This window comes from Myodes glareolus, chromosome 22, assembly GCF_982192425.1.
Source record: "Myodes glareolus chromosome 22, mMyoGla1.1, whole genome shotgun sequence".
In the NCBI taxonomy this organism is placed as follows: Eukaryota; Metazoa; Chordata; class Mammalia; order Rodentia; family Cricetidae; genus Myodes; species Myodes glareolus.
This window is the reverse complement of record NC_142047.1, coordinates 2223009-2249806: the sequence shown is the minus strand read 5'-3', so window position 1 is coordinate 2249806 and position 26798 is coordinate 2223009. Positions and strand designations below refer to the sequence as shown.

General features: G+C 42.5%; 1 protein-coding gene across 1 annotated transcript in view; it reads left to right on the top strand.

Moving 5' to 3' along the window:
- The window catches only part of LOC148118380 (uncharacterized), an 81232-nt gene extending 70409 nt beyond the window's left edge, over window positions 1-10823 (top strand). Inside the window, exons 2-3 of the mRNA XM_087900619.1 lie at window positions 8284-8756; window positions 9735-10823. Of these exons, the coding sequence (XP_087756745.1) occupies window positions 8284-8756; window positions 9735-9914 (653 nt within the window). The 3' untranslated portion in view covers window positions 9915-10823. The remainder of the gene's footprint in view (window positions 1-8283; window positions 8757-9734) is intronic.
- Window positions 10824-26798: the final 15975 nt, after the last annotated feature.

Genomic DNA, 26798 nt, shown 5'->3' with positions numbered 1-26798 from the left:
TAACCTTCTCCCAACTTACTTATGATGAAGTTGATGTCACTGATCCTAGGCATGAGAATTTGAGGATCTAGAAGCTAGTAAAAACCTGGTATTACAAAACTCAACAGAGAAGTAAAGTTTTCCCAGAGAATAATTCATATGTAAGAGGATATAACAAAGAGATCCTTGTCCTTATTAAATGTAGCACCATGTATCTTAATTATTAATAATTGCACGCATGATTTTGTTACTTGATAATTTGAGTCAGCAAAGATGTTTTAAGTAGAAACAGAGTATTTGTACTTCACAAAATACAGAATTCAGTTAAATACTTATAAAAAATATGAAAATATATTAACATAAACATCTTAGAGATGAAACACGTTTTTAATGCTTATTGTCACTCTGAAAGAGTGTCAAACATGGAGCAAAAGCGCCAAGACATTAGTGAACATTGACTGTTACAGCATTACAGGAACTTTGATCACAGGGGCGTTTGTTTCAGAATCCTTTTCTATAGGGTTAAATGATTTGTCCATGGTCGTACAGGTGATCTAACTCATCAGTAATGCTCCTTTCAAGTGAGTGTGAAAGAGTAAAAGGAAATAGCTTTGCACCTGGGAGACCTATCTTGCTCTCCCCAAATTACTAAAAATCAACTTTGAAATTTTTCAGCACTTTCTGAATTGTTTTTCAAAGTCCTAGGTTGCTGTTGTTGGATGTGGGAGAGGATTTGATCTTTGGATCTGACCCCATGGGTGTGACACTTCTTCATAAATGGTCCTAAATCTCAAACTGTAGTTTTGCATGGGAAGAAGCTCAAAGCAACTTTGGATCTTAAGTCCATTCCCTGTTAGATGAATTAGAACTCTGAGGAGGAGCCCTTGGGTCTACAGGTTTCATTTTTTTTATTTTTTTAAAGATTTATTTATTTATTTATTTATTGTGTACACAGTGTTCAGCCTCCTTGTATGCCTGCAGGCCAGGAGAGGACACAAGACCTCATTGCAGATGGTTGTGAGCCACCATGTGGTTTCTGGGAATTGAACTCAGGACCTCCTGAAGATCAGCCAGGGCTCTTAACCTCTGAGCCATCTCTAGGCCACCTGAACTGGGATTGAATGAGCATGTAATCAAACTGGACTCTCTGAATGTGGCTGACAGTGAGGGCTGACTGAGAAGCCAAGGACAATGGCACTGGGTTTTGATTCTACTGCATGGATTGGCTTTGTGGGAGCCTAGTCTGTTTGAATGCTCACCTTCCTAGACCTGGATGGAGTGGGGAGAACCTTGAACTTCCCACAGGGCAGGGAACCCTGACTGCTCTTAGAACTGGAGAGGAAGGGAGACGGGAATGGGGAGAGGGGGAGGGAAATGGGAGGAGGTGGAAATTTTTAATAAATAATAAAAAAGAAATAATAGTTGAGACTGGAATCTAAAGGATGGTCTACAGGTTTTAAATTCACATGTTAAGACTCAGTTTAAGCCGGCGGGTCGTGGTGCACGCCTTTAATCCCAGCACTCTGGAGGCAGAGGAAGGCAGATCTCTCTGTGAATTCGAGGCCAGCCTGCACTACAAGAGCTAGTTACAGGACAGGCTCCAAAACTACAGAGAAACCCTGACTCGAAAAACCACAAAAAGAAAAAAAATGAATCTCAGCTCAATGAACCAGTGTTTTCAGTGCCAGCATCCACAGGAGGCTCCAGCAGATCTGGACTCCTAACTTCACTGGGATTATTGCACGCCTTGTTTCATCTTTTTGAGTCTCAGTGTACTTACCTGTAAAACAGGGAAACAATAGTCTCCATCTTTGCATCATTCACTGGGAGAATATATAAAAAAGCTTTGTCAATGTTTGCCATTCAGTGAGAACTCAGAACACCAAGTGGGATCCATTCATTTGTTTGGAACTTGGTGTTTGCTTAAATAGGAACAGGGTCACTTTTGTTTATGTCATGTCTCTTCTGTGGCATAAACTCTACAGGGGCGGTACGATATTGGAGGAAGACTATAAACTTTGAAATCCAGATTTTGTCAATAGGGTTAATTCTGAGGATTCAAGGACACTGTAATTCTCAACTGCCTCTCTTTTGTGTCCTGCATTTTTCAAGCACTTGGTAAATGGTCATTGCCATCCTTATATCTCCTGTGATGCTCGCCATCACAGATCAGTCCTCTTCATCATAAAATGGAAGTAGCACTGTATTTAGCTAAGGAACTTCCTGTGATTCTGATACATTTTCTTCAGAATTTCTATTCATTAATGCTCCTTCCCAAGGGGTGTGTGTGTGTGTGTGTGTGTGTGTGTGTGTGTGTGAGAGAGAGAGAGAGAGAGAGAGAGAGAGAGAGAGAGTGAGAGAGTGCATGCACTTTTTAAGACATCAGCTCTTCAATTCTGCTTCTCCCTGATCTCAGCTCTGGTCTGATGATGCTAAGGAAAGGAGTATTTCCTTGTTAATTTTCTTTTTTTCTAGAGCTTATAATAAAATTTTAATAGATTTATGGCATACATCATGGCACTTTGGCATATATATGTGTTGGAATGGCTAACTTATTTAACTTACAGGCATTCATTGACTTAGATTCATTTATTGTTTTTTTTTGCAGTTAATCTTCAAGTCATTTAAAGTAGACAACACATGGTTATTAGTTGTAGTCACTGTGTATACAACAGGTCTCATGAACTTATTTCTCTTGTGTCTAAAATTTTGTTTCTTTGGAGTAATAGCTTCTTCTCTGAGTTCCAGCTAACAACCATCCCACATGTCTTTCAGGTTGATCTATGATGTCATAAATGGTAGGATTTCTTTTTTTTACAAGGTTCTCTCTCTCTCTCTCCTCTCTCTCTCTCTCTCTCTCTCTCTCTCTCTCTCTCTCTCTCTCTCTCTCACACACACACACACACACACACACACACAGAGGAGATTCTATTAATCATTAATGGAGTCATTCCACTAAGGGATCAATTCCATTAATTCATTGATAGATCTTTCAGTTGACCATTTCTTCACTGTTGTGCTACAAGGAACATAAGAATGCAGCTGTCTCTTAATGTACTGGTGTCATTTCCACACATAGGAATGAGGTTGCTGTAACAAATGGGAACTGGGTTTCTAGTGTTTAGTGATCTGCTAGACCATTTTACTACATGCCATTTCCCATCAACAGTGAGTAAATATCCATCTCCTCCACAGCCTTGTCAATATTTGTTTTCTTCTTTTGTTTTGATAGTTGTCACTATAACAGACTTGGGAATTGTTTTCTTTATTTGAATTGCCTGATGATTGCTGATGCTGAATATCTTTTCACATGACTGTTTGTATGTTCACATTTCATTTGTATGTTTTCCTCGGGGAAATACCTTTTAAGGTTCATTGTTTATTTTTTTTCAACAGACTGTTTCTTACTATGTCATTATGGGAGGCTCTTCTGTATTCTACATATTAGTTCCTTATCATATTCTCCCTCTCGAGAGGCCGTGCCTCTAATCTGCTATGCAGAAGCTTTTGAGTGGGATGCTATTTCACTTGTCTTTTTCTGTTTTTCTTATTCCTGTTTTTGAGATCACACCCAAAAGTAATTGTTAAATCCCAGGTCACAGAATTTTACCCTAATGTTTTCTTGTATCTGTTTTATAATATTAGGTCTTAAGTTTAAGTCTCTAATCCATTGAATTGATTTTTATATAAAGTGCGAGATAAGGAATTAGTTTTCTGCATTCAGCTTCATGTGTATAGAATGTCAGACATTCCTAGCCTCACCATATACTTTCATTCCTTATCTCTGTGTTTGTTAATTGAAAACTCATGTTTCTATGCTTTTATGGTGTGAGTGATCCTCATAGTAGATGCTACCTTCCTTAATTAAAAAACAGCACTATACAGAGCAGAGATTTTACAATTACGTTTAATATGACTTTCTGGGTTATTTTGTACTAGAAGCTTTAGTCAAATTAGCCTCAAACTTTTTGCCATAAAATATTCAACTGTGCAAAAGTATGGATCAGGACCATCATCTAGAATGTTCTGTGGTGATGAAACTGTCATATAATCTGTTCCATCCCTAAGGAAGTCTATAAATCTCACTAGTCTATTTGAGCACATGAATTGTATTTTGTGTGACCAAGTAACTAAACTTTTAATTATAGTCTATTCTAATTAATTTAAATTTAAATAGAATTTAGCTACATGTGCTTACTAACACCACTGTACAAATCTTGGTATGAAAAAATCCCTATGTTTACTATGCAGAACTTCAGGAAGGCAAAGCATTGCAGATACATTTCACATTCCCTACTGTAGAAGGCTGCAACCACACTCTCCACCTTAGATGGCACTGCACCGCCAGGTGAGCTAGAAAGCTCACACGTGTTGGTATTTTTCCACTACTCCCAAGGTATCACCTGGGACTGGGAGCAGTTGACCAATCCAAGAATGACACGTCCGAAGCAGGGTCTGTTTCCTATATAAGGGATGGGTTCCATCTTATCTGGGTCTCCGCCATGTGGCTTATGCTCTAGCTCCCAAGAGACATAAAGCTTTTCTGCAGAAGGATCCTGTGTCCCGCGTGGTTCTTACAGGTGAGACGGTAGCGTGGGACATCTGGTGCCATACCCGGGAGGAAGAAGAAGAACTTTGCACCGCCAGGAGACCCCTTGGACACAAGAAGGATTCAGAACTGCAGGCATGCATACTCAGAGAGGTACGCTCTAAAGTCCAGAGAGCATATCAGAAACTGAGCAGCAGTGGGAGGTTGTGCGCGCACCCAGATAAGTTAAAAATGACCCTCCGGTAAAGAATGGGGGAGACAGAAAAGAAAATAAGTTAAAAAGGACCCCCAGTGATTTTTAAAAAAGTAAAAATGGGGGAGAAGGCTGATTTACTAGGTCAAAAGCTTTATGTTATGTTGTTCATGTTGTTTTTTATGTACTGGACAGGAGAAAGATATTTGAATTTAGGAACTGCTAAAAAAGGTAGTTTAAATTTAAAACATGGGCTTAAGAATATGATGTTTTGGAGGAGAGGTTCTGTTTTCGCCTCCACAGAGGATGGGAGCCTAAGTATGTGCTTGAGATCCACGTGGTTTGAATCACCGAGACCTCCTGAAATGTTGTAGTGTATACCCCTGAAATTCAGCGGCCCAATAACAGCAGGAAGCAGCCAAAGAGACTAACGACGCCCAAATTCCCTAAAAGATTAAATGAGGTCCTTTCAGTGATCGCAGATCTGCAAGCCTGCTTCTCTGAGTTCCGCTTTGCTCCGTACACAGGTTTGGGCGCAGAGTGGGTGCAGCTGGGGCTGGAGGGCGGCTGGAGCAGAGCTTTGCTCTGTGGCTATGGTGGGGAGCACGTTGCGCGGGCTCAATTGGTGCGGCTCGGTTGGTGCCTGGCCTGGAGGATGTCACAGCGGTGCCACAGGCAGCCGGGCCAGAAGACTTACAATGTACCTAAAACTGTGAGGGTCTCTGAGGCAAAAATGGCTCTGATTCCATTTGGCTATGCTAAACGATGCTGACTTCAGGCAGGGCTGGTCGTATTTATCATAATAAAAGCGCAATTAAGGTTTAGACGCAGTAAACAGGCAGTACCGTATTATATCTACATAGTGCGACTTAAGTTTTTAAGAACTGCTTAACATTTTCAAGAACTCAAGTCCTCCTGAAAGATTGCTATGTGTACGCTTGGCTTGTCTGGTGTTTCGGGTTCCACAGGGAGATGGATGCGAAGGGCCCTTGGATTTCGGGGTGATTGGGTCGTTGGCTGGATCTGTGAGAGTTTACAGCCGCTTTTGCTGTGGCACAGGTGTTGAGAGTTGGCTAGTAGGAAAGCGGCCCTGTTCGCCTCCTCTCCCATCGGCCCCTTGAGCCGCAGCGGCTCTGGCGCGGACCTGCCTGTGCCGCCTCGGTCTGGGTGTCGGCTCCCGCCACACTCCGCCACCAACACAGCCTCAGAGAACTAGGCTAGCCCCGCGGGGAAGGCAGGGGCGCCTGGGGGTGGAGCCGCCACTTCCTGGCCTGGGACACATGGGAGCCGTGCAGCCGCACACAGCCCTTGGATGGCGGGCGGGCTCTGGAACCCAAGGCCACCATACCGGCAAGAAATATGGGAGCCAATAAATCTTAAACCTTATATCAACAAACAGGGCCTGGGTTTTTCCTAGGTGCCACTGGGGCAGCACGGCCTATATCATAAAAAACAAAGACCCTCAATCAGTTATCGACCACAGTGGCTACAGCCCTAGATCAGCAGGCTACCATAGATACATCTATTAGAGGTGAAATAATGGTTCTTAATCAAATAATTGACCTAATGCAAGAACAGGTGGATAGCTTATGGCAGCTTGCCCAATTGGGCTGTGAATGGAAAACTCCAGCCTTATGTGTGACCAGTGTACCATATGAGAACTTTATAAAAGTGGCTAACTTGTCCCGAGAATTGTCTTTGTATCTTACAGGAGAATTTTGATGATTTGCTGTCCTCCTTGAGATGGTCCATCATGACAATCAACTCCACGTGAGTGGACATAAGCCTGGCCAAAGGATTCCAGTCCTGGATTGTGTCCTTCATCCCCTACTTCAAAGAATGGGTGGGGGTGGAAATGTTTTGGAACGGTCCTACGCTATGGAATAGTGTTCCTCCTCTGGATGGTCTGCTGACTCAAATCCCAAAGTCTTAGGGACAAAGTGGTTTTTGCACAGCGCTGGCTGCCCTAAAACAGGGAGCCTCTTTTGATATGTGGTTATCTATGTTAAAGCAGTAAGGTTTAAGCCAACCAGCTCCTGCACCCCTAGGACTGTGGTCCATTGCACAGGGTGGAGTGCTTGGCTTAGCTAGCCCTAAAGGTTGTCGAGCTGAAGAGCATCGCACAGAGAATGGCCCTCTCTGAGAGATAAGTTGCTCTGCATAAGGGTTTCCTGCCGTATGTTCCCTTTCCCAGAAAATTGGCAGAGGGCAGGCCGGATAGGTTCCAGGTGTCATGAGCCTAGGGACAGATTCCGTGTAAGCCCATTTTAATGTTTCTACTTTGGGAAGTGCGACCTCTATCTTTACCTTCCTAGGGAGTTGCCTTTCTGCAAAGAAGTAAATTAGGGGGAGATGTAGAAGGCTGCAACCACACTCTCCACCTTAGATGGCGCTGCACCGCCAGGTGAGCTAGAAAGCTCACACGTGTTGGTATTTTTCCACTACTCCCAAGGTATCACCTGGGACTGGGAGCAGTTGACCAATCCAAGAATGACACGTCCGAAGCAGGGTCTGTTTCCTATATAAGGGATGGGTTCCATCTTATCTGGGTCTCCGCCATGTGGCTTATGCTCTAGCTCCCAAGAGACATAAAGCTTTTCTGCAGAAGGATCCTGTGTCCCACGTGGTTCTTACAGGCGAGACGGTGGCACGGGACACCCTACCACACTGTATGCCTTCTCCATCTGAAGTCTCCTTTCTGCACCAGGCATAACCACTCTTTTGAGCATAGTTCAACTTTTCCATGAACATTTATAGACTTGCACTCTATATTTATGCATCCATAAGCAAGATGTTGTTTTCAAAGGTGGTTAACATTGTGTTTTATGTAACTTTCTACAGATTGTGCCCTTATATGTTTTTGAGATGCATTCCTTTCACAAAGGTACTGCCATCTTACTGTTTTGGCCTCTGGTGTTCCATTCCCTTTAATGAATATTTCAAGATTTATTTACCCTTTTTCCTGTAAATAGAAATTTGACCAGGCTCTAATTTTTCCTATTTACTATTGTGGCAATAAAGCTACATAAAATATTGGTGGGAACAGAGATGAAAGGCATGACCATTTTCTTTTTCTTAAAGTTTTTTTATTGATTCTATTGAGTTATACATTTTTATTCTGCTCCCCTTCCTTCCTCTCTCCTTCCCTTCTACCCTCTCCTAAAGTTTCCATGCTCCCAATTTACTCAGGAGATCTTATCTTTTTCTACTTCCCATGTAAATTGGATCCATGTATGTTTCTTTTAGGGTCCTCATTGTTGTCTAGGTACTCTGGGATTGTGATTTCTAGACTGGTTTTCATTGCTTTATGTCTAAAAGCCACTTATGAGTGAGTAAATATGATATTTGTCTTTCTGTATCTGGGTTACCTCACATTCAAAATGATGTTTTCTACATCCATCTATTTGCCTGCAAATCTCAAGATGTCATTATTTTTTCTGCTGTGTAGTACTTCATTGTGTAAATGTACCACATTTTTCTTATCCATTCTTTGGTCAAAAGGCATTTAGGTTGATTCCAGGTTCTGGCTATGACAAACAATGCTTCGATGAACATAGTTGAGTGTGGAGGGCCGGACCACATTCTCCATTGCTTCTAGGAACAAAGGTAGAGATTGACCTCTGTGACCCCAAGGTGTGGCGGCACACGCCTTTAATCTCAGCGCACGTGCTTTGTAACTCTCTACCGCTGCGTCCCTGCCTACTCCCGAGGTTTCACCTGGGACTGGGAGCAGTCAGCCAATCCGGGAATGACACGTCCAGGGCAGGGTCTGTTTCCTTTATAAGGGATGGGTTCCATCTTATCTGGGTCCCCACGGCCGTGTTGGCTTATGCTCTGCTCCCAAGAGACATAAAGCTATTCTGCAGAAGGATCCTAGTGTTCCGTGTGGTTCTTGCTGGCGAGACGGTAGCGCGGGACATCTGGTGCCGAAACCCGGGACGCCGAGGAATCTTGACCACCGCACCGACGGGGATCTCTTGGATTCACTTTGGATTCAGGAAGGATTCAGAACTGCAGGGTCTGCATATCAGAGAGGTAATGTCTGTTCCTGGATTTTTCGGTTTTGAGCTCGACTTGTCTCCGCATTGGGAAGGTTTCATACAGGCCTTGATGCTTATCTTAGCAATTCTCTTATTTTCCATCAAAAATTGCTTAAAAGATGAATCTTGCCAAGCGGTTGTTGCAAGGGCGGAGGAAATTCAGGACAGAATATCAGAAACTGAATGCAGTGGGAGGTTAGACGCGCGCGTGAGAGAAAAAATTAAGGAAAAAGGACCCTCCAAGAATTCTAAGGAAGTAGAAATGGGGGAGAATATTGGCCCACAAGGCCAAAAGTCTTCTGCAGGAGAAGAGGAAGGAGAAATGGATACAGAGGAGGAAGTAGAATTAGCCAACGGCAGGGCCATGAGGTTATCCCAAACGGTCCATCCGCCTCATTATAGGCTACATCTTCCCTCAATTGCCCCTTCGGCGCCTCCTTATGAGGAAAGCCTTGGGCCAAAGACCTTTTCATTTATCCCTGATAAGGTCAAGAGAAAGCTACACTTGGCTTTCCCCGTTTATGAAGGGGAAAACGGGCGATTACATGCACCTGTGGAGTACAATCAAATCAAAGAATTAGCAGAGTCAGTCAGAAAGTATGGAGTGACTGCTAATTTTACCTTAGCCCAGTTGGATAGATTGGCCTTGTCTGCCATGACTCCAGCGGACTGGGAAGCAGTTGCAAAAGCATCGCTCATCAGCATGGGTCAATATTTGGAATGGAAAGCGCTGTGGCACGAGGCAGCCCAGGAACAGGCCAGAGCTAACGCTCAGGCCTTAACTCCAGAACAACAGCAATGGACATTTGACCTCTTGACTGGGCGAGGGCACTATGCCGCTGCCCAGACAAACTACCCTTACGGTGCCTACCGCCAGATAGCCAATACAGCTGTAAGTGTGCTTTCTAATGAATGGAAAGGCCCGGATCCCATCTTATTGAGATCCAGGGGAGCTGTTTGTGTTTTCCCACAGGATCAAGAAAGCCCATTCTGGCTGCCAGAGCGATTGACCCGAACAGTGAAGAGTGATCCACAACACACGGATTCGCCTGAGGACCTGGCTGCTGTTCCTCCTGCCATTTTGCGGATGGATGACAGAGCACCGATGGAGGACACTCTCAGCCTTCCTGAAGTTGTTACTAGTCAACCATAGGATGGCTGTGTCTCCCCGATTTTTTACAACCAATAAGATTTTGGGCCCCCTCCCTACTGTCCTAGAGATGATTTATAAGCTTGGCCGTAGGACTTCAGTCCTGGGCCGTGTCTCTCATTCCCCTACTTCAAAGAATGGGTGGGGGTGGAAATGTTTTGGAACAGTCCTATGCTATGGATTAGTGTTTTTCCTATGGATGGTCTGCTGACTCAAATCCTAAAATTGTAGGGACAAAGTGGTTATTGCACAAGCGCTGGCTGCCCTGAAACAGGGGGCCTCTACTGATGTGTGGTTATCTAAAGCAGTAGGGTTTAGGCCAACCAGCTCCTGCACCCCTAGGACTGTGGTCCATTGCACAGGGTGGAGTGCTTGGCTTAGCTAGCCCTGAAGGTTGTCGAGCTGAAGAGCATCGCACAGAGAATGGCCCTCTCTGAGAGATAAGTCGCTCTGCTTAAGGGTTTTCTGCTGTATATTCCCTTTCCCAGAAAAATGGCAGAGGGCAGGCCGGATAGGTTCCAGGTGTCATGAGCCTAGGGACAGATTCCGTGTAAGCCCATTTTTATGTTTTCATTTTGGGAAGTGCGACCTCTATCTTTACCTTCCTAGGGAGTTGCCTTTCTGCAAAGAAGTAAAAAAAGGGGGATATGTGGAGGGCCGGACCACATTCTCCATTGCTTCTAGGAACAAAGGTAGAGATTGACCTCTGTGACCCCAAGGTGTGGCGGCACACGCCTTTAATCTCAGCGCACGTGCTTTGTAACTCTCTACCGCTGCGTCCCTGCCTACTCCCGAGGTTTCACCTGGGACTGGGAGCAGTCAGCCAATCCGGGAATGACACATCCAGGGCAGGGTCTGTTTCCTTTATAAGGGATGGGTTCCATCTTATCTGGGTCCCCACGGCCGTGTTGGCTTATGCTCTGCTCCCAAGAGACATAAAGCTATTCTGCAGAAGGATCCTAGTGTTCCGTGTGGTTCTTGCTGGCGAGACGGTAGCGCGGGACAGTTGAGCACATGTCCTTTGGTATAATTGAGCATTCTTTGGGTATATACCCAAAAGTGGTATTACCGGAAGAAGATTGTTTTATACTTTTCTGAACACTTGCAATACTGATTGCCAAAGGGGCTGTACCAGCTTGCACTTCCACCAGCAATGGAGGAGTATTCCTTTTACCCACATCTTCTCCAGCATAAATTGTTATCAGTGTTTTTGATCTTGGCCATCCTTATAGGTGTAAAATGGAATCTCAGAGTTGTTTTGATTTTCATTTCTCTGATGACTAAGGATGGTGAATATTTCCTTAAGTGTCTTTCAGCCATTTTAGATTCCTCTGTTGAGAGTTCTCTGTTTAGGTCTGTACCCCATTTTTTTTACTGGATTATGTGTTTTTTTGGTGTCCAATTTCTTGAGTTCTTTGTATATTTTGAAGATCAGCACTCTGTCTGATGTGGGGTTGGTGAAGACATTTTCCCATTCTGTAGACTCCTTTTTTTGGTTTTGTTGAACATGCCCTTTGGTTTACAGAAACTTTTCAGTTTTGGGGGGGTTCCCAATTATCAATTGTTTCTCTCAGTGTCTGTGCTACTGGGTTTGTATTTAGGAAGTGGCATGATCATGTTCTTGAGGTTCTCATGTTGGTTACACAGATGAAAGATGCTTCTGATGGATGAGAAGTGGAAGTGTCGTGTACATGGATGCCAGAGCATCAGGAAGAACTTTCTCATCAAAAGTCAACTTTGAGCTGACTGCAGTAGTGTTTGGGTTAAGAAGCTTGTAGAAGCACTTGTTAGAGATACACACTGGAAGCATCAAGCAAGGCAGGATGCAGACAGCAGGATGTTCAGTACCACCAGGGACCAGTTTGTGACAATTGCACAGGATACAGCAGGGCAGTACCAGTGCCTGATGGTAAGGGCTATTGTCTTTCATGTGAAAGGGCTTGTATTTCATCTTAATTGCAATGATGTGCCATTAACAGTTGGCATCTGTTGTTGCTAAGCATTCATCCTTCCTTTGCTAAAATCTTTTAATTCCATAAGTTTCTGGGAGCTAGCTAATCACATAACCTAAGCTAAAGACATTACAGTTCCATGTAATCAAAATGAACCAACCAGACTCATTTCTGCAGCTTTAAGTAACTAGAGAGGGAACTTCTGTTCACAAGTCAGGAAATCAGGTTTGTCACAGGAGATCCAAATAGCAAACCCAGAGGGATGCTGAAGATATGAGTTTGGGGAAACCTTCTGTCCTGGAGGTGCAGACTCAGAGAAGGTGCACTCAACTACTCCATTTCTGTCTTCTCTCATTCTTTAGGCCATGAAAATCAATCCTGAATCCATTCACACATTTCTACTTGTGTACCTGAAATTCATGCAAGGCCCTGCTTTCTCTCACATGCCCACTGCACTCAATTGTGTACTCTGTGTGCTTCAGAGTGATGGGCGCCAGATGCAAATATGGTCAAAGAGCTCTTCTGCTGACTCCTCCATATATTTATTTTTATACTTAGAGTATGATTTAACTTTACATTGGGATTCATGGGACAACACATATAATCATGGATCAGTGAAGAACCACGTCCTTGAGGAATTTTCAGTGGTCATTTATGAAGGTCACAGGACAGGTTGCAGTGAAAAATAACCACTATTGGGTTACAACAATGACACTTATATTGGATACCTTTATTGTATTCTTGAATGTGTATGATCTGCTTCTGACCCAGGACTTTTGTATTTGAAGGGCCATCTTCTTAGTGTCTTTTTGTCACAGGTCTCCTCTTGGCTGCCTCATTTATATCATTCAGGACTCAACTCACATGGCATCTCCTGTGCATGAGGGCTCCTAGACTACCTTACTGTTTCATTTCTGATGATAGTTCTCTGTTTCATGAGATGCCCTAGTAGGAACTTGGCCTTTAGAGGACAGGGAGTCAAATGAGTACTTCCTGAAAAGAAGGACAACTACCAGGGACACCTCTGCTATCACCACCTATTCTAAGCTCTTGCCAATTTAGAACTGTGCAGAACCATCTTCATGGCAATGATCCAGAATATTATTATTGAAAAATTTACCAAAGAAGAAAGTATCAACATGGTGATTAAAATAAATTCTGGAAGTCAGGAGATAACTGCAAATACAATCAACTTTGGTTTTCTAAAGGTCAAACCAAGTAAAATGCCACAACCCCCCCATGACCTTCCTTAAACCTCAATTTTCCAGTCTGAAAATGAGACAACTAAGTTAGGAGTCCAGTGGTGTCTTCTCTATCTTGCTTTCTAAGCACACAGAGGCTAGGGGTTGGGAGCCAGAGCAGTTCTGCATAGTTCTGGGGTGACTGCTACCAGAAGACATGGAGGAGAGACCCCTGATTCCTGCCAGAATCCACATTCACTCTTGCTTTCTCTGGGACTTGGCAGCAATCTGAGAGCCAAGAAGGCACAAAAATGAGCTTTGTGATTGGGAGACTGGGAGACTGAGGTGAGGACTGGGATCATGAGGGAAGTTTCACATTGCTTTGCAGGCTCAGAATTGGTTGAATATGAGGGATAGCCCACTACCACTTCCCAGATCTGCTGAACAGGGTCTTCTAACAACTCATAGAGATAAACAGGAATAGATTATGTGAAAGATCCAGTTGACAAGGGAGTGGTATCTTAGTCTTGCCTAAACAAACTTTTGGTCTGAGGCTATAGTATAGTCCCTAAATTTCTAAAGGAGCCAGAACCCAACATAGTCTAAATCCCTGATGGGCAGATGTTCTTCTTAGACCTGAATAAATCTGGAAAGAACAATATCTCTGTCATTGTAACACCCTCACATTTTGGATAAGATGTACCTGAGATAAGGAGCAAACCAGGACACTGAGTCAGTTTTTCCTTCATCTGCCTGTTGGGATGGGAAACTCACTTCTGTTTAGCACACCACTTTCCCTAATCTTAGCTTCTTAACTTCTTACCTGTATCTTAGCAATTTCCTGGAGTCCAGGCCCCAATGCAGGTACTCTTCCTCATGATTAACAGGCACTTTGAAGTAGTGGAATATGATTAGAATCTGAATATGGCATACACACAGGGTCCAGCCCCTTACAGGAGACTGCTGAAATCCTGTAGATTAGGTCTGATGGGTACAGGATACTGTGATGGCTGACTCCTGCAGACTGAACTACAGGATGTGGTGATGGATACCTGATACTATGCCCTACACCCACCAAGACTGTCTCTTCTTCTTATAACCACAGGAGGACACTATTAAGTGTCTCACATGCTTTGCACCAGAGTCCTCCAAATTTGTCTCTTGAGAGGGCCATTGGGTGAGTGAACACTAATGAGACATTGCTGAAGAAACTGAGACCCTTAGCCTTATTGGGTTGCAGGCTGGTTGAGGATAGAACTATTTACTTTAGATTAGAGTACGACTTGGTGCACAGTAGGGCATGCAAGACAAACTCCCTGAAGAGTGTTGAGATGATATGAAAAGCAGAGACTTATACATTCTGATTCAGGACAGCAAAGCCCTTGTGCTTCCAGCCATCATTTTTCCCCACTTCCTCCAGGTGTGCCACCTCCTTACTGTTTCTTTTATATATATATTTTTTGTAGAATTCCTTTTAAAATTATTTTTGTTTTTTTGATTGTTTTGTTTTTTGAGACAAGGTTTCTCTATACCTTTGACTCTGTCCTGGAACTGGCTCTTGTAGATCAGGCTGGCCTCGAACTCACAGAGATCCACCTGCCTCTGCTTCCTGAGGTCTACATTTTTTCTCTGCTCCCCTTTATGCCTCTCCCCTCCCCTCTTCAACCCTCTTCCAAAGTTCCCATGCTCCTGATTTACTCTGGAGATCTTGTCTTTTTTTATTTCCCATGTAAATTAGATCTATGTAAGTCTCTCCTAGAGTCCTCATTGTTGTCTAGGTTCTCTAGGATTGTGATTTGTGAGCTGGTTTTCTTTGTTTTATGTTTAAAAACTACTTATGAGTGAGTACATGTGATAATTGTCTTTCTGGGTCTGGGTTACCTCACTCAAAATGATGTTTACTAGTTCCATCCATTTGCTTGAAAAATTCAAGATGTCATTTTTTTTCTGCTGTGTAATGCTACATTTTCCTTATTCATTCTTTGGTCAAAGGGCATTTATGTTGTTTTCAGTTTCTGGCTATGACAAACGATGCTGCTATGAACATAGTTGAGCTCATGTCTTTGTGACAATATTGAGCATCCTTTGGATATATACCCAAAGGTGGTATTGCTGGGTCTTGGGGAAGGTTGTTTCCTAATTTTCTGAGAAATCGCCACACTGATATTCAAAGGGGTTGTACCAGCTTGTATTCCCACCAGCAATGTAGGAGTGTTCCCTTTACCCCAAACCTCTCCAGCCTAAGTTGTCATCAGTGTTTTTGATCTTGACCATTCTTACAGGTGTAAGATGGAATCTCAGCGTTGTTTTGATTTGCTTTTCTCTGCTGGCAAAGGATGTTGAACATTTCCTTAAGTGTCTTTCATCCATTTTAGATTCTTCTGTCAAGAGTTCTCTGTTTAGGTCTGTACTCCAATTTTTTATTGGATTAGTTGTTCTTTTGATGACCAATTTCTTGAGTTCTTTGTATATTTTGGAGATCATACCTGTGTCTGATGTAGGGTTAGTGATCTGGTGGGGTAAATTTCTGTAATGTCCACATAGGTCACTACTTCACTTCTCATTAGAGAAGTCTTCCCTGGACACTGGGTCTAAAGTTGTCCCACTTATTCACTCCAGCCTCTATTCCCTGGCTTAATTCCTCTTTGTTGTCTGTACTACCATGTGTCATAGGAGACTATTTGTTTATACACTTGTTTGCTTTCTGTCTTCTCCAGCTATATTGTAAGATCCAACAGGGAAGGCTTAGAAATTGACCAACACTAAGCCCCCAGTATCTCCAAGATTACCTGTCATTTATAGACCAACTGGTATATGGATACCTGTTCAATGAATGAATGAATGGTACAGAGGGTTCCAAGCTACTGTCAAGGTCAGTTCCTTCTACTGACCTTGAATAAAGGATGGTATGAGTTGGGTAGACTTTCCAAAAGAAAGCTTTGGGGTAGGCAAAAGCATGGAGCAGAAGTGGAGGGAAAGCCAGGAGGTAAAGGATGATGGAAGGAGGAAGGACAGAAAGTCAGCGGCCATGGTAAGGTAAAGAAACATTCTTGTATGTGGAGAGAAAGTGTCACTTCCTCATGTGATTTTCTTGGGTCTCTTCCATTCAGCTCATGCATTCCTCCTTCTCTACTCACCTCAACTCAGTCAAATCCTCACCTTCTCAACAGTCTCGTGCCTCAGAATAACATAAATTGTCTTTAACTTTGCCTTTGGTACCTACTTCCTGAGGTGCCTTGTAGTGTCCCTTCTCAGGGATTAGCTGGTCTCTATTGCCTGCACTATCTATTGCCACGGTGCTTCCTGGGATTGTCTCAGTGTTTCAGGTGATTTGTTTGATCTCTCATAAGCTTCTCCAGGACTGAGTCCAATTCATATCAAAATTGCATAAAGGCAATTAAAAAACCTGTCTTAGGTTTGGAAGGCAAGCAGAGGTGAATCTTATTTCTGCCTCTACCCTATCGCCAACTAAGCATTTGGGTATTTCACTTCACTTTTCAGGACCTCAGTGTCCTCTCTAAAATAGGGAAGAAAACTATCTTGTACAGTTTCTTGAGGCTTAAACAAATAAAATTCCATTTAAAGTGCTTAGCAAGGAGAGGTGCTCAAAACAACCAGAGCCTCCTCTCTCGAACAATTCCCACTCATAACCTTATCCACAGGTTAAAGTTCCACAGGTTCCAGTATGGATCTTCCTATGAGGCTAACTCCACAGTTTTCCATAAGGCCTAGACCAGCCCAGGCAGCTAGGGTTTTTTGTTAATTAATGGATTGAATTTTCAAGCAATTTGAACCTCTCAAAGAAGATCCTTAGCTCCATTAATCAGAGGGGTGTCATCCTGGTCTCCTGTAGGCAGCCTCAGGTATCATAAAATTCATCATAAAAATCCAAAATGAGATGACAAAAAATGTTTTCATTTGAACACTCTGATTATGCATTTGCTGATGCAAGCTGGTGCTCATGAAGGGTTGACAGTCTTATTTATTTATTTAGTTGTGGGTTGGTGTTTATTCTTTTGGTGATACTTCTGTCTTTCTTCCAATGGCTCTTTGGCACCCATCCAGCAAGTGGGGTATGCTTGTTTACTTAGAATCTAGTTACAGTGCAGAACAGTCAGGGGTTGCACCTTGCAGTTTTTTGTCTGTTTTCCTTCCAAAGCACTCAGAAAAGTGGAGGGGATGGAAATGTTACACAGCAGCCATCTCACTGCAGTTGATAAATAAATGGAAACCAGAAGATAGGCACAGCTAGCTTCTGAAAGAAAGAAAAGCTGATTCATTCCTTTTGTTTGCAGACCATGGAAACACGTCAGACTCTGCTTGCACAGTTAGAGGAATCTCTATCTCCAGCTCTAATGTGGAGAACATTTTCTCCTTCCTATAATTATGTAGTAACAGACAGCAATCCTGGGCACTGAACTCAACTACTTCCTGGAATTCTTGTAACATTCTTAAAAGGTGAGTAGTCTTACTATTTCCAGATTCTACAGAGGTTAACTTGCCCAGGGTCCAAGAATAAATGCTAGAGCATATTCAGTCAGACTTGCCCCAAAGCAGCATTTTAATAATTGTATGTTAATATAATGGAGCACAAACAATGATTAATGTATTACTAAGTTAAAATATTAATTAACAGGTAACCAAAGTAGAAGACGGTCATTGTAGCCAACACATGTGCTGGTGTTCTCCCAGTACTTTTTGCAGCAAAGTGTAGGCATGTGGACAGTTACACTGAAAGGCTAGACTAGACTAGAATTCATGGGTGTTCCTTTTATACTTCTTAGGTAATAATAAGATTGAGAGCCAGAGAGATGGCCCAGTGGGGAATGGAAACCACCACAAGCCTGGTGACCTTAATTGTCCTCTGAGCGCCACATACTACACATGCCTTTATCCTATAAAAATAATAAAAGTGATTAAAGTTTATTTAAAAAATGACTACATCTTCTTAACTTTATCATTTTTTTCCCCTCTGATTGAAAGTCTGTTGACTGGAGATGCCTTGAGAAGATCATGTTGGGGGAAAAGCTATCCCATTCCTTTTACCCCAGGCCTGGCTTTCATCAATATTTAAGATTATTTATTTATTTATTTATTTATTTATTTATTTATGTGTATTGATAGACCTGATAGTTGTAAATAAATGAACCAGACTAAAGGAAATGAAGATCATTACCTGTTTGAGTCCTAGAATTGTTAGGGTGAAGTCATAAGATTGAGGCATCAGAGCTGATGTCTTTTGAGGTATCACATAATGTAACAGTGAAATCACAGGCATCAGTATCCCTCTTTGACTGTTGTTTGTAGATGGTAGTGTGTGGCCTTTGCCCTCCTTGTTTGGCATCTTTTGCTCTTTGGTACCAGATACCAATAGAGTTCTGATTGACTTTTGTTGCTATGTGTTGGTGCTGAGGACTGAACCAAAGACCTCAGCATCTGAGATATGTGCTCTCTTTCCAAGCTGTACCCAACACCCAACTGTTTTTCAAAGGCTGGGGTCAGTGGTACATGACTTTCAGAATGGGAATATTGTAAACAGAACATTTATGATTAAGGTGCTCCTTGACCATTCCTGAAAAGGATACCTGTGTATGACATCCAAGGAACAATGACATGAAGTAAAAGTCATTTAAATATAATTTATTTCCTACAAACATAGTTGTATGAGGTTCCTCGCCCTCTTAATCCAGATGAAAATGTTCACCCCTAGGAGGACAGGACTTTGACTTTCCTTCTGTCATCATTTACTGCTTTTGGTCAGCGTAGACAGTCATCATTTCATGTGCAGATGACCAGCGCGGACAGTCATCATCATGTGTAGATGGTCAGAGTGTACAGTCATCATTTCATGTGTAGACCGTCAGCGTGGAGAGTCATCATCATGTGTAGATGGTCAGCGTGGACAGTCATCATTTCATGTGTAGATGGTCAGCATGGACAGTCATCATTTCATGTGTAGACCATCAGCGTGGACAGTCATCATCTTGTGTAGATGGTCAGTGTGGACAGTCATCATTTCATGTGTAGATGGTCAGCATGGACAGTCATCATTTCATGTGTAGATGGTCAGCATGGACAGTCATCATTTCATGTGTAGATGTTCAGAGTGTACAGTCATCATTTCATGTGTAGACCGTCAGCGTGGAGAGTCATCATCATGTGTAGATGGTCAGCGTGGACAGTCATCATTTCATGTGTAGATGGTCAGCGTGGACAGTCATCATGTCATGTGTAGATGATCAGTGTGAACAGTCATCATCATGTGTAGACGGTCAGCATGGAGAGGCAGTTGGCATTTCATACATAGACGTTTGTGCCTCATGATGTCATCCCAAAGACTCATAGGTGGCTATTAAATGATGATTCTTTCCTTAACCTCTAGCTATGCAAACCACTCCCTCTTTTCACAATTTATCAATGAATAAAAATTAAGTCTAGTCCTGTCCTCTCCTGATTCTTTCGTCTGATAGTTCTCCCTGGATGACATTTGAGTGGCAGAAGAAGTTCTGACAGACAGCATCTAAAGAATAATAAACTTAAATTTGTCATCTACAAACCCCAACACTGGCAGGTCACATATTGCATAACTTATCTCCAATCTAGGATTAGTCTATGTACATGAAGAGTGGCATTTTCAATACCAGGAAATGTAGCTTGACCTTGAAAATGGCATTACCAAGATGATGATTTTATTTGTTGGTTGGTTATGTATATACAGGAGGCCTGTGTTGTATTCAGTAGACAGCTTTTACATCTCCAGCACGGGTTTCAGTACATTCTTGATTTTAGTGGGAAAACAAGTTTAATCAAATTAAGAAACTCTAGAGCATGTGCTGCATGTGTGCTAGTGTGTGTGTGCGTATGTGCATTTGTGTGTGTGTCTATGTTTGTAATGCAAAAGCTGTGTTCTGGTCTTATTATAGAGGCCTCACTTGTGGCCTAGGGACTCAACTCTCATGACGGTACCGAAATGTCATTATTTTGAGGGTTAAAACTTCAACATAAAAATTTTAGGGATTTTATAATTTGGCCTATTATTTAAAGCTCTAGTTCTGCCACTTACTGGTCACAGGCACATCTCCTCCAAAGGCCAGCTTATTTAACTGGAGGTCCTTGTGATATTGGAGGCCAGGGAGTGTTCCTTTTAGCCTCTCTCCCATTAAAGTCAGTTTATGTGTTTCTCTAGCTTTTCTCTCTAACTCTTAAACTTTACCTTTCCAGATTGGGTTGGTCAGAGAAGGAGACATTAAAGCAGCAAGGTTTTGAGGCCATATGTGTGGATAAAACAGCACCATCGTCCCAGAAACCATGGAACTCATTGTTCATGCAAACACATCATCTCTGGTTTGCAGTGAGTCTTCCTAAATCTTATCAGTTGTTCCACACACTTGAGAAAACAGTCATAAGGAACTCCCATTCAAGACTCTCGTTAGTATCAAAAAGTTGGTTGTGAATCAAAACAAACTTCTGAAATGCTGGAGATAGAAAGACCATGATGAGAATGTGGACCCCTTAAAACATATTTATTTACTTAACACTTATTTACTTAGAATCTTTATTGGATTTCAGTGCTGAAGGTTGAAGAGTTATAATCATGAAGGCTATAAAACATCATATTATCTCAGGACACCTTGGATATCCTTCTTCCTGGCCCCCTCATCTGACCACCAACAAAATTACCAATCAAAACTATACATAAGTCACATTCTGCTTGTCATCTTCCCAGTCCCTAAGTATAGTAATTTCCTGTTTTGTGTTCTCAGAGTGCTTATTCACTCCCTCATTGCATGACCTCATGATGGTTTATTAATGAACTGTGAACTCTTGTATTCTAGGCTAGGTATAGTGCTTAAATGCTTGTGTTTTGAGATCCTGGAGATCTCAAAAAAAGCATAATTGAAAGAATATAGAGAAAGCCTTCATACTGGAGAACTCCAGGTTTACTAGTCAAAGTGCATCGATCTACCTACTATGTGTAGATATGATGTATGCCAGATTTTATCATACTTTGGTGTCGGAGGTCCTTCTGTCTATGTGTTTTTTTCATTGGTTAATAAAGGAACTGCTTTGGACCTATAGCAGAGCTGTACAGGAACAGAACTAGGTGGGGATGGTACGGGAGAATTCTCTGTATTCTGTCAATCATGTTTTAAATAAACACTGATTGGCCAGGCAGGAGGTATAGGTGGGAAAACCAGATAGGAAGTGGAAATGATGCAAGGAGAGCAGGAGAATTCTGGGGAGGAGAAAGTTGATTCCTCCCACTCCTGCCCAGATCACTGAAGCCGCAGGATGTGAGCTGCCCCACTGAAAAAGGTACTGAGCCACATGGCTAAAATAGATCAGAAAAATGTGTTAATCAAGATGTGAGAGTTAACTAATAAGAAACCTAACCTAAAGGGCCAATCAGCATTATAACTTATAGAGATCTCAGTGTGATTTTTCTCTGGGACTAAACATCTGGGGGGCCAGACGGGACAGAAAACCCCCAACAAGTAGGCCCCCTCATATTACAGAATGGCGCCCACATGGATAACTGCATCTACAAAAAGCCTGAGAAAGCTTGGGAAAGACTAGACTAAAGCACTTCAGTTTTCAGCCGTAGCAGGAACAAAGCTGCGCTGTTTTAAAATGCCGGCTTTCTGGGCAGTCCTGCCAGGGAAAACTCTGACTATTTCAAGCGGGCGTCCCAATGGATACAATGTTGCAGCTTGCTTCCTGGCAAGGACCTTGAAACACCATAGGAGCTTTTGAGTGTTGTCTTCTCCATATTCCTTAGCAAATTAAAGACACACGTGGTCAGAAAGAGAGAGGGAGAGAGACAGTAAAGAGAGATTCAAAGAAAAAAAAACCTCTAAATGGTTTAAAGTCCTTAAAAAAGAAAGAAAGAAAGAGAGTAGTTGGATGTGGTGGTACATACCTTTAATCCCAAGGCTTGGGAGGCAGAGGCAGACAGACCTCTGTAAATTCAAGGTGTGGTGGCAGACACCTTTAATCCCAGCACTGGGGAGGCAGAGACAGACGGATCTCTGGGAGTTCAAGGATAGCTTGGTCTACAGAGGGAGTTCCAGGACAAAGATAATGCAGAGAACCTGTCTCAAAGAGCCAAAAATTAAAAGTAAAAATGAAAGAAATAGAGGTTAAAATAGAGCCACGTAAAGATGGAAAATACACAAGGAATCTTGATACTGTATGCTATTATGTTCTCTTTGAATTGTTTAAATGCTGAGGAAGGAGCAACAGCTGCTAAAAGATACTTGCTTATAAATGCTGCAGAATCAATCCAAGAAAGGTATTTTGAAAATACCTTGGCTTCAAAGTTGAAGTCAAAAGGTATGTTACTTTGGAGAAGAGATTTTGCTTTTGTTTCCACAGAAAATGAGAGGCTCTGGATTTATTCAGAGTTAAGAAAAATCATCTTTGACCAAGGGAGACTACCTGAGAAATCTCTGGTAGAAACAAATGGCCCAGATGTCTGAGTTCTTCATCCAGAACAGGTTCAAGACTGCTGCCTGAGATGATCAAGACTCACAGGATGCTTCAGTCAGGACTTGATCATAACTCTAAATTTTCTTTAGGTCCCCATAAGATTATCAGCATCCCCAACCAGCTGGAAGAAGCCTAGAATACTATGCCCACATTCCCCCCAAAAATGGACTATGGATATTTTCCTTTGTTTTTTTTAAAAAAGAGGGGGAAGTGATACAGGAGAATTCTCTGTATTCTGTCAATCATGTTTTAAATAAATGCTGATTGGCCAGGCAGGAGGTATAGGTGGGAAAACCAGATAGGAAGTGGAAATGATGCAAGGAGAGCAGGAGAATTCTGGGGAGGAGGAAGTTGATTCCTCCCACTCCTGCCCAGATCATCGAAGCCGCAGGATGTGAGCTGCCCCACTGAAAAAGGTACTGAGCCACATGGCTAAAATAGATCAGAAAAATGTGCTAATCAAGATGTGAGAGTTAGCCAGTAAGAAGCCTGACCTAATGGGCCAATCAGCATTATAACTTACAGAGATCTCTTGCGTGATTTTTCTCTGGGACTAAACAGCTGGGGGGCCGGGTGGGACAGATACCCAAACAAACAGACCCCTTCATGTTACATGGGGAAAACTAAAATAAATGCTGGGAGGAGGAAGGTGGAGTCAGAGAGATGCCATAGAGCCACAACAAGAGTCAGAAATGCTGAAACTTTGTTGGTAAACCACTGCCACATAGCGATACACAAATTAATGGAGACGTGTTAAATTCATTTGTAAGAGTTAGCCAATAAGAAACTAGAGCTGATGGGCCAAAGCAGTGATTTAATTAATATAGTTTCTGTGTGATTATTTTGGGTTTAAGCTAACTAGATGGCCGGGATGAACAAGCAGGCTCCTTCACACTACAATACTTGGTTTATAGAGGGAATTAGACCTGTGCAAAGGTTGTTTTAATTACTTTTCTCTTTGCTGTGATAGAATACCTAGTAGAGGGAGGGCTTTGTTTTGACTTATGTTTTAGGAGATATAGTCCGTCAGGTAGATGATTGGGGAAGCTCAGTCCATGCTGGCAGCAATTTTCAGGGGTGAGTTCCTCCATGGTGCTGACCAGGAAGAAGAAAGTTTGAGATGGATCTAGGATAGGGTGTAAAGGTCAGTGGCCCTATCCTCTGTCACCTACCTTCACCAACCTTGCCTCCTACCCACAAATTTCCATGATTTCCCCAAGTAGCACCTCCAACTGAGAACTATGTGGGTGAACACCTGAGCCTACAAGGAGTATACCACATTCAAGCTGCAGCAGGCTAACAGACATGCTCAAGGCCACATGGTAAGTAATTAGCTAACTGGAAGTTCACACCAAAGCCAGTCCTTTCCCATTGTGTTGTGAACATAATTAACCACAGTAAAGTGGTGTGAGGAGTCTGATGGTCCTGTGAGCTCAGATGGAACCCACATTCGACAGGACTGAATGTGGTTCAGGGACGTCATAAGATTGTAGCTTCTTTCGCTGGAAGTGATTTAGCATAGAATTTTGGAAGGTAACTCTGATTCAAGAGAGGCCCTGATGTGGTTGGTGATTACCTGCCTGAAGTAAGGTCATCAGCTTCTGGATGGCAACTGTGTCAGCTTGTTCCCCTAGGCATGTATATGAACTAGGCCTGTTCCCCTAGGGTGGCTATCTGAGAGGACTAGAAGGGTCTGTGAATCAGCATCAGACCCAGAATATCCATTTGGTAGAGTGAAAATGCCCTGATGTTTGACCCCATTTACCTGAGGAAGACATTATATCCAGGTGTCTCAGGTTTTAAATTACATGTCTGAGGCAATTTTGCTTTCTAGACATGACTGGGGGCCTTTTCTTTTAAGGCAGCCTATATTAGCTCAATGTTCAGCATCTCTCTCCTTCAAAGAATGAAGATTCTTAGTTTTTTTCACTCAGTGAACCTACACTGAGCATTTCAGCAATATTAAGACCTGAGGTAAGGATTGTGGATCCAGACACAATGAAACTTGTTTCCTGAGTGTAAGGGGCTCAGCAGAACATTGCTGATAATTTCCATCGGTTCCTTCCTTCCTTCTGCAACTGTGTGTGTTGTCTCTGTTTCATGATAAGCACTGTGTCCAGTACTTGGGATTTATCAGGAAAAAGGCTAGACAGATCCCCAAGAGGGACAGTACATAACAAGCATAACACGTGACTATGTAATGTGCTAGACAGGGATAAATATTTCAAAAAGCTTTATTTTTATTATAAATAGATTCTTCTCTCACACACTGCATCCTGATCACAGTTTTGCCTTCCTCTCCTCTTTGCAGCTCTTTCCTATCTTTTCTTTTCCTCAGATCCATTTCCTCTTCAGAAAATAATAGGCCTCCAAGAGATAATAAAAGAGGCTGGGTGGAGCCCTGTGTGATAACACAAGGCTTTAATCCCAGTGCTCAGATCTCTGTGAGCCCAAGATCAGCCTGATCTACAGAGAAGTTTCAGGTCAGGCAGGGCCAAAGAAAAATTCTGTCTCTAAAAACCAAACAACCCCCAAGTTTTTTATAAGCCAAGTTGTGGTGTACATGCCTTTAATCTCAGCACTAGGGAGGCTGAGGTGGGAGGATTTCTGTGAGTTCAAGGCAAGCCTAGTCTATGGAGTGAGTTCTAGGACAGGTTCCAAAGATACACAGAGAAACCCTATCTTCAAAATCTCAAAACCAAAATCAAACCAAACCAACAACAACAGCAAAAATCAGTTGTATGGTCTGAAGGTAAGAGCAATAGTTGCAAATGGAATGTGGGGAAGATTGTTTCTTCAGAAGGCATGTGATGAACGGGTGAAGGGGGAAGTGAACTGGGAATGTATATTTGCAACCAAAGAACAGGTCGTGTAAATGCTTTTAGGTGGAGTGCACATGGGATGCAACAAGACTCCTGTGGCTGGGGAGGAATAAAGAAAAAGGGGAGCTGGAGATAGAAAGTAGGAGTGGGCACAGCACATGGGACCTGAAAGGCTATCGCCAGAACCTTGGCTTTGATGCAGAGTGAAATGGATTGCTAGATGTTTTTGAGAAGCTGACAGACCCTGGTAGTATTTGTAATTGGAGAGGTTCTCTCTCAAATATCAGCAGTCATGGAATAAGGGAGACAGTTGATAGGGTTGTTGAATAATCCAGATATCTTGGCCTGTTTTAAATTATTGTAATAAAATTACAGATATTTGATAATTTATAAGGAATAGAAGTACTTTTTCTGCCATTTTGAAACTAGAAAGCCCATAGTAAAGACTTGCAGCTGGTGAAGACTTTTTGTTTTATCATGGTGGAAGAAGGAAGGGTAGAAGACAGCAGGGAAGCAGAGAAGGCTGAACTCACTTTCATAACAAACCTACTCTCATCATTAATGATCCTGCAGCTGCAGTATAATTATGAACCCACACATACTTCCTGATAGTGTAGCATGGGAGATGAGGTTTCACAAATAAGATCTTTGGAGGGACACAGTCAACCTGGGGAAGATACACTGGTGAGCTAGTCATTTTGAGGTCCTTGGAGGACTGAGAGATGTTTGGTTAGACTCTGAAAACAGAACCAATGAAATGTCCTGGTGGACCAGATGGCATTAAGAGTCAGGATTTCATTTAATTTATTTACTTTGTGTGGAATGGTATGTGTGTGTGTGTGCGCGCGCGCACGCACGTGAGCGTGTGTGTGATAGGTTTGGTGTATGCTTATGAGTGTGCAGGAGGACACACCAGTGTGTGCATATGTGGTAGTCAGAATAGTGTATTAGGAGTTGAATGATATTACTCACCCTTTGTCTGACTCCCTTGAGACAGGGCTTCTCACTGAACTGGAAGCTTACTGTTTCAGACAGACTGTCTGGCCCATGAGTTCTTGGGATCCCCCTGTCTCCACCTCATCAATGCTGACATTAATATTAAGGCATGCCCAGCCTTAATATTATATGGCATTTTATATGGGAGATGTGGATTTGAATTCAGGTCTTCATGCTTTTGGAGTAGGCACCCTTACCTACTGAGTCATACCCGAGCCTAAGAGAGAGAGAGACTATGAAAACTTGGCCTTGTTACCCATTGAGACTGGGAAAAATGTGTCACAGCAACAGGGAACTAGTATTTAGTTGTGGTTTTCTTTTTTTAAAGACAGGATCTCCATGGTAATCTCAAATTCACTGTGTGACAGGGTTGGCCTTGAGCTCTTGTCCTTTATGTCTTTGTCTCCCACTGCTAAGACCTCACATGTGTGCCATCCTGTTTGGTTT